At 51.2% G+C, this 12,611-nt stretch overlaps 5 protein-coding genes across 5 annotated transcripts; 2 read left to right on the forward strand and 3 right to left on the reverse strand.

The window, feature by feature from the left end:
- Nucleotides 1-295: 295 nt before the first annotated feature.
- Nucleotides 296-1,909, reverse strand: BO66DRAFT_394086 (Rab family GTPase). The gene is made up of 6 exons (XM_025647907.1): nucleotides 1,845-1,909; nucleotides 1,553-1,703; nucleotides 1,472-1,484; nucleotides 951-1,340; nucleotides 791-871; nucleotides 296-734 (listed from the first exon to the last, which is right to left on the reverse strand). Exons 2-6 carry the CDS (start codon nucleotides 1,571-1,573, stop codon nucleotides 604-606), a joined length of 636 nt encoding a protein of 211 aa, XP_025500872.1. The 5' UTR covers nucleotides 1,574-1,703; nucleotides 1,845-1,909; the 3' UTR covers nucleotides 296-603.
- Nucleotides 1,910-2,088: 179 nt separating this feature from the next.
- Nucleotides 2,089-5,616, forward strand: BO66DRAFT_380044 (putative Chromo domain protein Chp1p; the record flags this gene model as incomplete). Its single annotated transcript, XM_025645885.1, has 5 exons — nucleotides 2,089-3,562; nucleotides 3,680-4,546; nucleotides 4,606-4,940; nucleotides 5,037-5,307; nucleotides 5,365-5,616. The coding sequence occupies exons 1-5, from the start codon at nucleotides 2,456-2,458 to the stop codon at nucleotides 5,614-5,616; spliced, it is 2,832 nt and encodes a 943-aa protein (XP_025500873.1). The 5' UTR covers nucleotides 2,089-2,455.
- Nucleotides 5,617-5,830: 214 nt separating this feature from the next.
- Nucleotides 5,831-8,171, reverse strand: BO66DRAFT_380046 (putative ATP-dependent Clp protease). The gene is made up of 2 exons (XM_025645886.1): nucleotides 7,632-8,171; nucleotides 5,831-7,562 (listed from the first exon to the last, which is right to left on the reverse strand). The coding sequence occupies exons 1-2, from the start codon at nucleotides 8,074-8,076 to the stop codon at nucleotides 6,142-6,144; spliced, it is 1,866 nt and encodes a 621-aa protein (XP_025500874.1). The 5' UTR covers nucleotides 8,077-8,171; the 3' UTR covers nucleotides 5,831-6,141.
- An 808-nt stretch (nucleotides 8,172-8,979) lies between these two features.
- BO66DRAFT_380050 (FAM207/SLX9 family protein) lies at nucleotides 8,980-9,628 on the reverse strand (the record flags this gene model as incomplete). Its single annotated transcript, XM_025645887.1, has 2 exons — nucleotides 9,571-9,628; nucleotides 8,980-9,504 (listed from the first exon to the last, which is right to left on the reverse strand). The coding sequence occupies exons 1-2, from the start codon at nucleotides 9,571-9,573 to the stop codon at nucleotides 8,980-8,982; spliced, it is 528 nt and encodes a 175-aa protein (XP_025500875.1). The 5' UTR covers nucleotides 9,574-9,628.
- Nucleotides 9,629-10,458: 830 nt separating this feature from the next.
- On the forward strand, nucleotides 10,459-11,844 carry BO66DRAFT_329893 (glycerol-3-phosphate dehydrogenase family protein; the record flags this gene model as incomplete). The annotated part of the gene is made up of 3 exons (XM_025644040.1): nucleotides 10,459-10,520; nucleotides 10,593-11,725; nucleotides 11,789-11,844. The coding sequence occupies 3 exons, from the start codon at nucleotides 10,459-10,461 to the stop codon at nucleotides 11,842-11,844; spliced, it is 1,251 nt and encodes a 416-aa protein (XP_025500876.1).
- Nucleotides 11,845-12,611: the final 767 nt, after the last annotated feature.

Genomic DNA, 12,611 nt, shown 5'->3' on the forward strand with positions numbered 1-12,611 from the left:
AGGCCGGGAAATAAGAGGAACGTAATATAGGCGGGTGGACGCGATGCTGGTGTGAAATTCTCGCCCAGGGTCTCGGTCCTTGGGATGATAGCCTGTTGCAAGGTAGAGAGGACGGACAATGGCTTTCTGTGCTCAAATTTGCTTCCTCTCCTCCCTTGACTCACTAACTTCACATGCTTTGGGAAATCTACACGTCATTGAGGGGGGCAAGCCATATCAGGGCTTCAAAACCTGGTGGGACAGATAACATGCAAGGGGCAGAACGCAAGGAAGATCCACAAGAATATTCAATTTCGTCATCTTTAGAGTATAGAAAGAAAAGCATGAGGTGCAAACCACAGACACAAAAATAGGAAGAGAATAAAAGTCGACGACGTAAAAAGGTGCCAGAAACAAGGTGTCGGGAGTATTGTGATGTCCAGCAAACACCGCCATACCATGTCCATAACCCCAAATGCCATTCCTAACGACGTTCCTCTTGTGTATCATCTCCAGGAGGCTAAGTAACAGACAGAAAGAGAGCTCAAGACCGTTCAATTATCACATCACAAAATAAAATCGTTTCGGTTGGCATGTCACACATTCCCCGATGTCATGGTTTCTTTAACAGCATCCCTGCTTGGTCTCGGAGGTATCCGACTGCTCAATCCTCACCATGTCGCGACGGTCGCCCAGGACGGTCTGGCCCGCGTCACCGCCCTCCAGAGCCTTGCTGGAGACGATACGGTAGATCTCTGCAAAGAGGGTCAGCGTCAAGAAGCAGGCGCATGGATGCGTGGCGAAAGCGTACCTGTGAGGATGTTCTGGAAAGCAAGCTCGACGTTGCTTGCGTCGAGAGCGGACGTTTCAATGAAGGAAAGGTTGTTCTCGCCTGTCGGAATATCATCAGCATACTAGCCCGCTTGACAAAGGAGCATGTCCAGCCCGATGAACAAAGGACATCCACGTACTGGCAAATTGCTTGGCCTCTTCCGTGGGCACAGCGCGCAGGTGTCTCAAATCGCTCTTGTTACCGACCAGCATGATAACGATGTTAGAGTCGGCATGGTCGCGAAGCTCCTTCAACCACCGGTTGACATTGTCGTAGGTTTGGTGCTTGCTGATATCGTAGACGAGCAAGGCACCAACGGCACCACGGTAGTAAGCGGACGTAATGGCACGGTAACGTTCCTGACCAGCAGTATCCCAAATCTGCGCCTTGATCGTCTTCGAATCGACTTGGATGGAGCGGGTTGCGAATTCAACACCGATGGTGGACTTGGAGTCCAGGTTGAACTCGTTGCGAGTAAATCGACTCAAGAGGTTGGACTTTCCAACACCGGAGTCTCCAATGAGGACAACTGTTCAGAGAAACGAAGGAAGCCGTCGCACGTCAGCCGAGATCCTGACACGAACGCGATCTGCTTGGTAGGGAACGGTGACGAGAGGCGACTGCCGGGGAGGGGGGGAGGGATAAGAGTGGCAACTTTACCTTTGAAGAGGAACTGCCAGCGACATTCGTCAATTACAGGTCTGCCAACGAGGGAAGGATTAGATGAAAGGGGTCACTCACATCATACTCGTCGTTAGCCATAATGGGTATTTTGTGAGCTCGCTAAGCTCTGGTACAGGTAAGATTTATAGAACGGGGAGAGTTTTCGATGTGTTTTGGGGTGTGTGGCAGGCGATTCACGGGAAAACCGACAGCAGTTGAATCTCACTTTCTGGAAACGAGGGGCAGCAGTGCTCTGATTAGTACTTCACTACCTAGTCTCTGCAATAATAAAGAGAAGAGGGAAAGAGAGGAACACAGCAGGGTGCGCAGATAAGAGTCTTAAATCCACAAGGCAACAAGAGTAACTTACCGGGAAAGTCTAAGGGGTGGACACCGGGGAAGGGAGATTAGGAGGTTATCCAGACTCTCTCTCTCTCTCTCTCCTGGTTAGTCTCTCTCTCTCTCCGTCCACCTCTTCCTCCCCTACCGATTCCCGACTGGACTGTCGCCTCTTCGGGATTAGTGCCCTTGTCACGTGATCCCATAATCTTTATCGTCCCCAGCAACAAACTTGCGACTCAAAATATCAAGTTGATGCAGTGTGCTGCACGCCGCAGGGGGTTCCCGGAAGTATCTATCTATTTACTCGCCCAATAAAGGGGATCACCTCAACTCGCAGTGTTCAATTTCTCCACAAATACTTATCAGCTACAACTCTTTCCTCCGACTAAGTACGCATTGGTCTGCCATATTAGGAAACCGATCTATATTCCGACCGGTCCCCACAAGAGACTGACTGCCCGTCATTCACCGTGGACTAAACTCTCAGAACCTGACTTAGGAAAGCGTTGCTCAATGTGGCCAGATCCATGTTAGGATCTCACCTCATTTGTTTCAAGTTGGACTGGCAATCACCAGCTCCCATGCACTAGAAACGTTCCAGCGCTGTATTCATTCTGGCCTCACTTTGCAGAAAGTAAAATGGTTCCCCGCCAAGAAGATGATGATGAGGATGACATTTCGCTCACTTCGACGGTTGAGAGTGAGCCAAAATCGGAATATGAAGTCGAGCAAGTCCTAGCTGAGCAGCGTTTCGAGGACGGTGTCCGCTATCTGGTGCAATGGGCTGGCTATCCTCCTGAGAGGAACTCCTGGGAACCTGCCGATGCCTTCAGTGATGGGCAAACAATCCTCGACTGGCGTCGGAAAAAGAACGATATCGCAGCAGGAAAGTGCAAGAGTTTTGATGTAGATGCCTGGCTGCAATACATGGAAGACTTTGAAGAAAGGAGAGAGAACCGCAAGCGCAAACGCGAAGCTAAGAGACGAAGGCTAGGAGCATCAGCTGGGACAAGCAAAGCTGCGCAGAGAACTGATTCACAGCGACCTCTACAGAAACCTTTGGCTCGACGCCATTCCAGCGGTCCAGGAGCACCGGCACAGAGGCGCGTTCACCGGGAAGTACCTCCGGTCTTGTTCGGCGGTGGCAAGCCACCTCAAGCTCACCCGCAGCGTCGGAGCTCTCTCCACGCGAGCACGAGTATGAATTCAGGCAAATGGTTTCCAAATCTATCATCGAAGTATTGGCACCAGAAGGCCAGAACCAAAGAATTAGATCCTGTCCTTGACGGCTTGGACCTGAGACGACCATCAGAGTGGCCTGAAAACCCTCCCATCGGCCCTACTAGAGCCACCGAATGCATTTCAGACATACAACCCGCACCTGTATCTGATTCAGCAGCCTCTGGGTCTTACCGAAATAGGTCTCCTGAAAAGCTGGATGAAAATACTACCCGAGTGATTGAGCCGGGGGAAACGCGCAACGAATCGGGCCATGAACCATTTTCGGGCAGACCACCTCGAGCGAAAAAAATCATGACCCCGTCAGGTCTACGGCTTGTAGGCCTTGGCGAGCTGTTAGTTCGGATCCTATACGGTCCGGATAGAAGGATTATAGGCGCCGCTAGGCTTTGTGGCCTCGGGAATAGGATAAGAGCTCAGCTTCTTAGGCACAAGAGAGGCCACAGCCTTGACATTTGGTTTCAACATGTCTGTACATTGGATCAATACCAAACAATAGCTCCGAATGTGAGTGTCATGTTACGTGTTCTTTGGTCTCAAAGCACCTCAACTCAAGCCCACCTCTCCGTTTTAATCTATAAACCCAACGGCATGCCTTGATAACTGATTTTGATCGAATCCCAGGCAATGGGCAGAGCCTATGATGTTGGTTGGATCGAAGGATATGACGATACCACACCCGATATCCGCCTAATGTCACAAGACCTCAAGCAAGAAAACACTGTGGCTATATACAACTTTGAGGGAGTGGGGCTGGCGTTTCTCGCTTACCCTCCCGATTCACTCGGCTTTCGAGATCTGAGCAATCTACGCAAGGACATCCCCGATGTGTATCTTCACATTCATGTTAGAGAATCCCTGAATTCCATTGAGCAACTTCGCCATAACGCACACGTTCAAAAGTCAAACCCACGATATCCTGAAACCGAGATCACCCGATCGGCCGAGAATTTGAATAGATCCGACCATTTGTCAATCACAGAGGGGTATGAAGAGACCAAAAGGGAGTTTACAAGATCCATGAAAGATCGAACCGTGACAGAGAACGCTTTAAAACGTCACATGTCCCCTGAACAACACGTAGCAGGGGCTACTGTGAACGAGCCCAGCCTACCGAATTTACTCGAAGACATCAATACCGACCCTTCTCTACCAGAACCCGCTGGATTTGAAGCAATGGATATCGATCATGAAGGGCCACCACCGGCTCTTGAACAGAAGAAATCTCTCACTGATGATGAGCTTAATCTGAAGAATGTCTTCAAAAAACAATTCGAAGTGAATTTTGAGACTTTGGTCAAGGTGAATGCAGGGTCGAAAACTCAATTAGCAAAGGTACTATACCTTATGTACCCGGAAGATCCGGTTCATGCCGAAGAGTTTCAGCTGTTGGCCGAGTTCCTCAAACATTACAACCCAGTCATATATTCCAGCCGGTATGAGGGGGACTGGGAGAAGTTTGCGCGGACAGTCTCTAACGGAGTCGTGTTCGTATGTGTCCTCTAGACCTGGTTCGCTTCAACTTCGCTTCTGAGCTGACTGTTCAATAGTTCCACGAGAGCTTTGCGGCCTTCCACACACTTCCATTCCTCAAACAACTCCTTGGAAAATCCTCCGTCGGTTTTTGGAGCGTTTCGTTGGTCAAGCCGCTGCAATTCGCCGACCATCCTTCTCACTTTCAACGCATATTTCCCCACGGCTGCGTCATTTTGATGACCGAGGAATTCATGGTGCGTGAGCAGCATGGCACGATCGTCTTGCTTGCCTGGATGAACGATTGGATGAGGAAGAAGATCCCGGGGTATTGGAAGATGATGTTCCGCCCTGATGTCCTGAACTGGGTTCTCCAGCAACACGAAACCAGTCCACAGGCGGATCAAGAAAAGTGAGTTCCTGCGACCCAGCAACCTGGACTACCCTCTCCCTCCGACAGCAGCATCACGCGAAAGCTAACAATCATTCACCCCTTTCCAAAACCCAGTTGGTTAACCATGTACCGTCTGATCTCGCAACTCTGCGTCCCCTCCGCCTACGACACTGCCTCCGGCCAAATCCTACCAGGCTGCACCGACGAGTACTTCGAAAGCAACGCCATCTCCCCTCCCACGCTCCAGGGCTACGGGTCGCGTACCGAGAAAGACAACCCCGACATCCCCGCCGGCCTGTCGCGCGCGCACCTCGATGCCGACCACCTGGTCGAATTCTTCGCCGGCTGGGCCCTCGTCAATAACCATCTGTACCGCCGATTCGTGGTCGTCACCAGCCCCGGCCTGAAGGTCCCGCGGTGGGCGGAGTGGAACCACATCGAGCTCAAACACGGCGCGAGGGAATTCCTTGAATCCTTCAAGATCGACTACAGATACTATTGGAGCAAGCTGACCGAGAAGCCCGGTTCGCAGGGCGGAGCAAAGGACCACCACAGCCATCAGGCAGCATCGCCTTACACGCCGCGTACTCCGGGCGGCCTTCGTGCGGCGCCCACTGAACACAAAGCTTCGAGGCTCACGCAAACTATGAACTCGGCGTCGGCGCAGTATAACTATCCCGAGCCTTACCAATGAAGCATCGCACACTCTGTTTCGATGCTGAAGCCGATCATGAATGTTATTGGTGGCCACAAGTTTTCGGAAAGCTCCTTTAATCTGAACAGAAAAAACCTGAAAACAGCCCCTTCTCATGCAAGTATTCAAAAAGGCTCATGTTACACATTTCAGCGTGGAGTTGTTTTTGTTACAAAATATACCTGAGGAAGTTAGAACCCTTTGAAGCTTACAAGTCCGTTCCATTCTTCCGTTGAAATATTCTTAAGCATCTGGTGGGTTTCTCGTTTTGAGAACTCCCAAGAAGGGAGGAAACAGTACAAATGATCTCATGATATTCACAAGAGGATGCATATTCGCATATGGGAAATACAAAATAAAGGACTACTCTGAGATAGAAACTGTGCAAACCCAGCTACCCCAGCGCCAAACGAACCAAACAGAAAAGGCCAATCGCTGCATGTGGAAAGCTACACGGAGAGGGAGATAGGGATAGAAGATGGAAATAACGAGGATGTGAGCGGACCAAGGATCATCAGCCTCTCCTCAGAAGCCAGCTGCTCGGTTACGGTATTCCTTGAAGTTCGAGATTGCATGCATCTCAGGCGAAGTCTGCGGCTTGGGCTGTTTGTCCTTGGTCTTGGCTTTCTTCTCGCGCCGCAGCCTCTCCTCCCATTTACTTTCCTCGGCGGCGATGAGAGAATGGAAGCGCCCGCCTTGCCCGCGGGACAGATAGATCGGCTTCTCCTTGCGCTCCGCCACGGATTCGGTGACCAGCACGAATTTGACGCTGGAGCCCGGGGTTTCGAACATCGCGTCGCTGAGGATCGTCTCGAGCTCGGTTCGGAGAGCGCGGGCGCCTGTTCCCATGTTGAATGCGTTGGCGGCGATCTTGTGCAACGCGGGCGTTGTGAAGCGGAGCTCGATGCCGGAAAGAGAGAAGAGGGTCGTGTACTGGGCGAGTAGGGAGTTGCGAGGTTCGGTGAGAATGCGGACGAGTAACGGGACCGTCAGCGCTGATAGTGCAGCTGTGACCGGAACCCGACCCACTAACTCCGGGATGAACCCGTAATTCTGCAAGTCTGTTGGGTTCAATAGGTCTAGGGCGTTGAAATAGGCTGGCTCGCCGTTGGGTGATGCGGATGCGGCGGAGTTGAAAAAGGGGAGGTGTTTTTGGTAGAGTGCTTCCTCTTCGGAGCCAGGGAGAATGGGAACCGGCTGGTTATTATTCGCCGAGCCTGATTCCCTTGCACGCTCGGAGGAGCCTGACTGCGCCCGAACCGGCTGACCGAAGCCGATTGAGCCACGGGCTATCCTATCCATGACGACCTTGTGCAAGCCGACAAAAGCACCGGAGAAGATGAAGAGGATGTTATCGGTACGCACATTGTAGACCTCTCCCTTCTGCGGACCATGTCCCCCTCCAGGTGGGGTGAACGGGGAGTTGCCTAAAGGGCTGTTCGACGGATATGTGTTCGGGGTGTTGTTGACGCGAGGCGCGCTCCTCTCCTGCTTCGCTTGGACCTGGACGGTTGTACCCTCGATAAGCTTCAGAAGAGCTTGCTGTACTCCTTCGCCACTGACATCTTTGCCGTGGCTGATCTTCGTGGCTGCAAGCTTGTCCACCTCGTCCAGGACAATTATGCCTCGTTCGGCCTGCTCCACATCGTAATTCGCCGCGGCCAACAGCCGGTGAACGCAGACATCCGCATCTTCGCCGATGTAGCCGGCCTGGGTGAACGGAGTGCAATCGGAGATGCTGAATGGGACCGACAAGATCCTTGCTAATGTCTTCGCCATCAACGTTTTGCCAACACCCGATGGTCCCAGGAGTAGAATATTCGACTTCTCTAGCTGCAGTGGCGACGAGTCTGGCGAGTCTTCGAGTTCAACCGGGGCCGTCGTGGGCGCAAGTAGATCCGCGTTCGGAGGGAGAGGGACGGTTCGTTGTTGACCTGGAAATTCATCTGTATGCAAGTTAGAGTCTATCGAAAGACCAAGATTCTTGGCTCGTAAAGTGACTGCGGATGTCTTACCCTCGACCGGGTGGCGCTCGAGTGCCTCCCTGCGTGCGCGCTTGGCCAGTGACTCTGCGTTTTCCTCTTCTCGCCTTTGCAGCTCTTGCACTCGTTGGTAATGATTGAACACAGCAACGCTCAATATTCTCTTGGCACGATCTTGTCCCACTACAAACTGATCTAGATACTGTTTCAAGGATCTCGGCGTGACCCGCGGGGCCCCGAAGGCCGGAGTAGACCCGAGAGGCCCAGCTGTTGGCAACCCTGCTTCATAACTTCCAGTCCATGGCTGACTGGTGAAGTCCGATCGATCGAATTGAGAAAGTGTGGGATATGTTGCTGAAGAATTTGTGAACCCACGACCATTGCCTTGGTATTGCGAGTTCGGCGCATGCCGATAGCGGAGGACAGAGTAGCGGTGCACCCTAGGGGAACCGCACGCCCGAAGAGGCGACCGCAGCATGACCGTGAGAATGGGACAAGTACAGACGATGCTCTAATCTAATCCTCTCCAGATGGAAATTATAAGGTTTGAATAGAGGAGATGGGAGAAGAAGCCTGGAAAGGTAGGACAGGAGCTCTCGGAGACGTCGCTTCCGATGGTGGCTGATAAGACACAATCAACCCGACCGATAGCTTTCCCCGCAGCACGTGATGCTTATCAACCGATGCTATCCGCAGATGACGTGGTCTGGATTGTACGGACTGAATAGGGTCTGGATTTTGTTGATATCAAGCGATGTCTGCCAACGTAAGACTTTTTTAGTCTGACTGCCTTAGATGCTGAATTGGGCTACGGATACGCCAGACCAGGCGACAATAGAATCCTCCCGTCATATTCCGGACCGGAACGAGTGAATCAACAATACAAAAGTATTTTGGATATGCATAGAAAACCTCTGATTCCTTGATCAGTTATATGGGCAAATCGCAGTCATGTAAATTTTTTGAGTCATTTGACAAGGGATTTCAAGCACACAAACAAGTTGCAGCATGATTTCAATCGTCCTGCGCCCGTATCTTCATGCTCAGTGAACGATGGAGATGCGCCGAGCTGATATGTAAACACAACATTCAATGCCTGAGCATGCGTGTGTCTCTTACTTGGCAAGTCGCAGTGCACGAGCTCCGATGTGAAGTTTGTGGCCGTGGCTGCTCAAACGTCTACATCATTTCGATGCAGACCCTATGGGTGACTTTGAGCAAGATGAGCCAAGAAGAATCATCACGATTGGGGCATAAAATTGCATCTGGAGATCCCTTCACCGAGTAGCTCTCGAATGAATGCTCGCTTTATTCCAAGCAAAGCAGATTCTCTGACCCAGCTGCTACCGAGACGCCTGCGCCTCCAATGTCTCCCTCCATCTCATTGATTCGTCTTGAAGGCAGGTTGTTGTTCCATTGTCTGGGATATGAAGTTTCGCAATGCTGCCCATCGACTGGTTCCTGCATTGGCGTCGGGGGTCGCATCGGCATTCGACGAAGCAGCCGTCTCCATGCTTGACAGCTGTGCCATGTTCATTGCGAATCTGTCTCGTTCGACCTTCTCTAGCTTCTCTTTGCGCTTCTGAGCACCCTTCTTATGTTTCATAGTCTTCTGCTTGATGATGTTCACCTGGTTGCTCGAATTGTTCAAGTCTTCCTCGGCTTCGGGTAGGGCATCCGCCAGGGAGTCCAGATTTGTGACGAGTTTTTTCGAGGCACGTCGCCGTTTGTGGTTCTTATTCGAGCTCTTCTCAATCTTTGAAACGAAGCTGGCATGCTTGATCAAGCGTTTGTCTTTCTTAGTCGTGCGAAATTCATCGAAGAGACTCGAGTTTGTAGGAAAGGTGCCACTCCCGCTGGCGGGCTTCTTGACGGCATCCTGTTTCTTTGCCGGTCTGATGGGGGCCTAGAATGATAATTCGACCTGTCAGGGGGAAGTTCTGCAGCGAATAGTGGAGTAGAATCGACTGACCATGGCTGTGCAGTTTATTCTCTCTTACTGAACTGGAACAGAGGGGGAAAGAGTTCAGTCGCATGTGCTCGTGATTATTAGGTATAATTGATAATAAATTGTTGAAACTGCCGACTATTTTTTGGAATTAAGCCTCTTGTGGAATAGTGCAACAAATTGTTCGAGCCCCTGCGTTCACCGCCCGGGTTGTTGTCAGTCTCCGACTTTCTCCCCCGAATCGGAAGAGCCGTAAAAGGCCTCGGACTTCATTGGCACATGATTAGCGTGGCTCCTTCTAGGCTGGTCGGTCGGAGGCAAATCCTCTCGGTCAGATTCTGTCCAACAAGCCTGTTTCTCGTTGGTTGAACAACCTGATACAGATCTCTCACCGGTGGGGAAGTTCTTACACTACTGCTAACACTGCTAAACCAAAACTGGGTTGATGTTGTACAGAAAATCCCAGGGAATGTTTTGATCGTCATCTTTCCATCAGTATTTTCCCTCAAGCCTCCGAGGTCCTTTGTATCTTCAATTGGGAAGGAGGAGATCCACTATTACGGCTATCGAACCCGTCCCTTTATCTTGCTCTTACATCAGGGAGCCACACTGCCACCCACCACACTTCGGCAGACCAACTTCACTGATCTCATTTGTGACCTTTGCATGTGGATGCAGTCTCCAGTCCGCCTTATATCACGCCGCTGGTCTCGTCCACCTTGCTGGAAGACACTTGTGATTCTACCTCGGCCCCAAACACCCCAGCGCCTCCTTCCTACTTTATTACCTCCGAGGGCCTCGCCGCTTTCTGCCCCTTCAAGAAACTTTAATCCCTCATTTTCCCACCCCGTTCGGCACTTCTCCTACACACATTCTCGACAGTCTAGTGATTTTCTAGACAGTCACACGACAATGGGCTCTCTCGGACCTTATCAGCGCAAGCACCGGGTTGCTGTGATCGGCTCAGGAAACTGGTATGTACACTTGGACGCGCTCTCGCTTTAACAAGAGTAAGTAGGGGTTACTGGGTGCTAACAAGGCGAAAGGGGTACCGCTATCGCCAAAATCGTCGCCGAAAACACTGCCAGCAACCCTGCCATCTTCGAGAAAGATGTTCAGATGTGGGTTTTTGAGGAGAAGGTCGAAATCGCCAAGGACTCACGCCACTACAACGCCTCCTCTCCATTGTGCCAAGGGCCACAGAACCTGACGGACATCATCAACACCGTTCACGAGAACGTGAAATACCTCCCCGGAATCACTCTGCCGGAGAACTTGCACGCTAATCCATCTGTGGTGGATGCTGTCAAGGACAGCACGATCCTTGTCTTTAACCTCCCTCATCAATTTATCATCAAGACTTGTGAACAGATTAAGGGCAAGATTGTGCCGTATGCGCGGGGTATATCCTGCATCAAGGGCGTGGATGTGAACGAGGAAGGAATCAGCCTCTTCTCGGAAACGATTGGCAAAATCCTGGGGATCTATTGCGGTGCTCTTTCTGGTGCCAACATCGCCAGTGAAGTCGCGCAAGAGAAATGGTCCGAGTCCAGCATTGCCTACGATCCCCCACACCTGGATTCCAAGGCTCCTTCGCCCAACCGCTCTCCCTCCGCGTCTTCTGAGAACCTTGTTCACTTCGAACACAAGGATGTATCTGGCCAGCTTTCCCAGGTGAAGCTGCAGGCTCTACCATCCGAGTTCCCTCCAGTCGATCATGCTGTTCTCAAGTCCCTGTTCCATCGTCCTTACTTCCATATTCGTGTAGTGAATGACGTTGCTGGAGTCTCCCTTGGTGGTGCTCTGAAGAATGTCGTCGCGGTCGCTGCCGGCTGGGTAGTCGGCATGGGATGGGGCGACAATGCCAAGGCTGCCATCATGCGAGTTGGACTTCTTGAGATGGTCAAGTTCGGAGAGAAGTTCTTTGGCGCGACCATCGAGACTCGGACTTTCACTGAGGAGAGTGCAGGCGTTGCCGATCTGATTACCAGTTGCAGCGGTGGCCGTAACTTCCGTTGCGCAAAGCTCAGTGTGGAAAGGAAGCAGTCAATTGAAGAGGTCGAAGAGACTGAGCTGAACGGCCAAAAGCTTCAGGGCACTTTGACTGCAATTGAAGTGAACAACTTCCTGAAGAAGCAGGGCATGGAGGATGAATTCCCCTTGCTGACTGCTGTTTACCGTAAGTCACCTCTCCTAAGTTTTGACCCTTAACACCCCCAGACAACTAACTAACCTTTGGTAGGTGTTCTCACGGGAGCTATGTCGGTGGAAGATATTCCATCATTCATCGAGCGGTAAATGAGACCTGATGACATGTCCCTTTGGCTATGTTCTTGTTGTTAATTCATTGGGAAATGTTTCTTTCAATCTTATAACAGAAAGCCGATTACTCCAACATACACGGAAACGGACGAAGCGACGAGCGTTGGCGCAAACCAGGCTATCTTCAGCGCGCGGTTGTAAAGACGGAAGGACACAACGCACATACGACATACCCCTTCTTGCTCTCTTTTCTCTCCAGCCACTACGTTCTAAAATGGGGTTATATCCTTTGTTTACTTTCTGACCTGTTGTTGAACTTCTCACCGTTATTTTTCCATGCACATAGATAGATGACCATAGACCTTTATGACACTGGCTTGTTCTATACTATATTTACCGCAATTCGGGCTACGATGCTTCCTAACACAACTAAATATGACTGGAAATGGAACACAAGACAGAGTACTGTACTGCACAATACTTTTGTACTACAGTCTGCCAATATGGAGTTGGGAGATTCCGGTGATGACGGAGTCCGGAGTTAGTATCCATCGTATCCATCATACCACGAAGGCCGGGCCTAGACTAGGTATTTTTTTTTACCCGCTCCCGCGCTTCCCCGCTAAGCTACAGCCAGCCAGCCAGCTTGCCAACAACAACAAACGGTGGCCCATGATCATGATGTCAGGGTTCCCGCGCGGGGAGGAAGAGTCAGCCACGGGGGTTGGGTTCAGGCGCAATCCAGGAACATGAGAGAAACTTGGTCAGGCCTGGATGCGTCTCCAATCATTCTCTTCTCTCCT

Source organism: Aspergillus aculeatinus (assembly GCF_003184765.1).
Source record: "Aspergillus aculeatinus CBS 121060 unplaced genomic scaffold BO66scaffold_45, whole genome shotgun sequence".
Taxonomy (NCBI): domain Eukaryota; kingdom Fungi; phylum Ascomycota; class Eurotiomycetes; order Eurotiales; family Aspergillaceae; genus Aspergillus; species Aspergillus aculeatinus.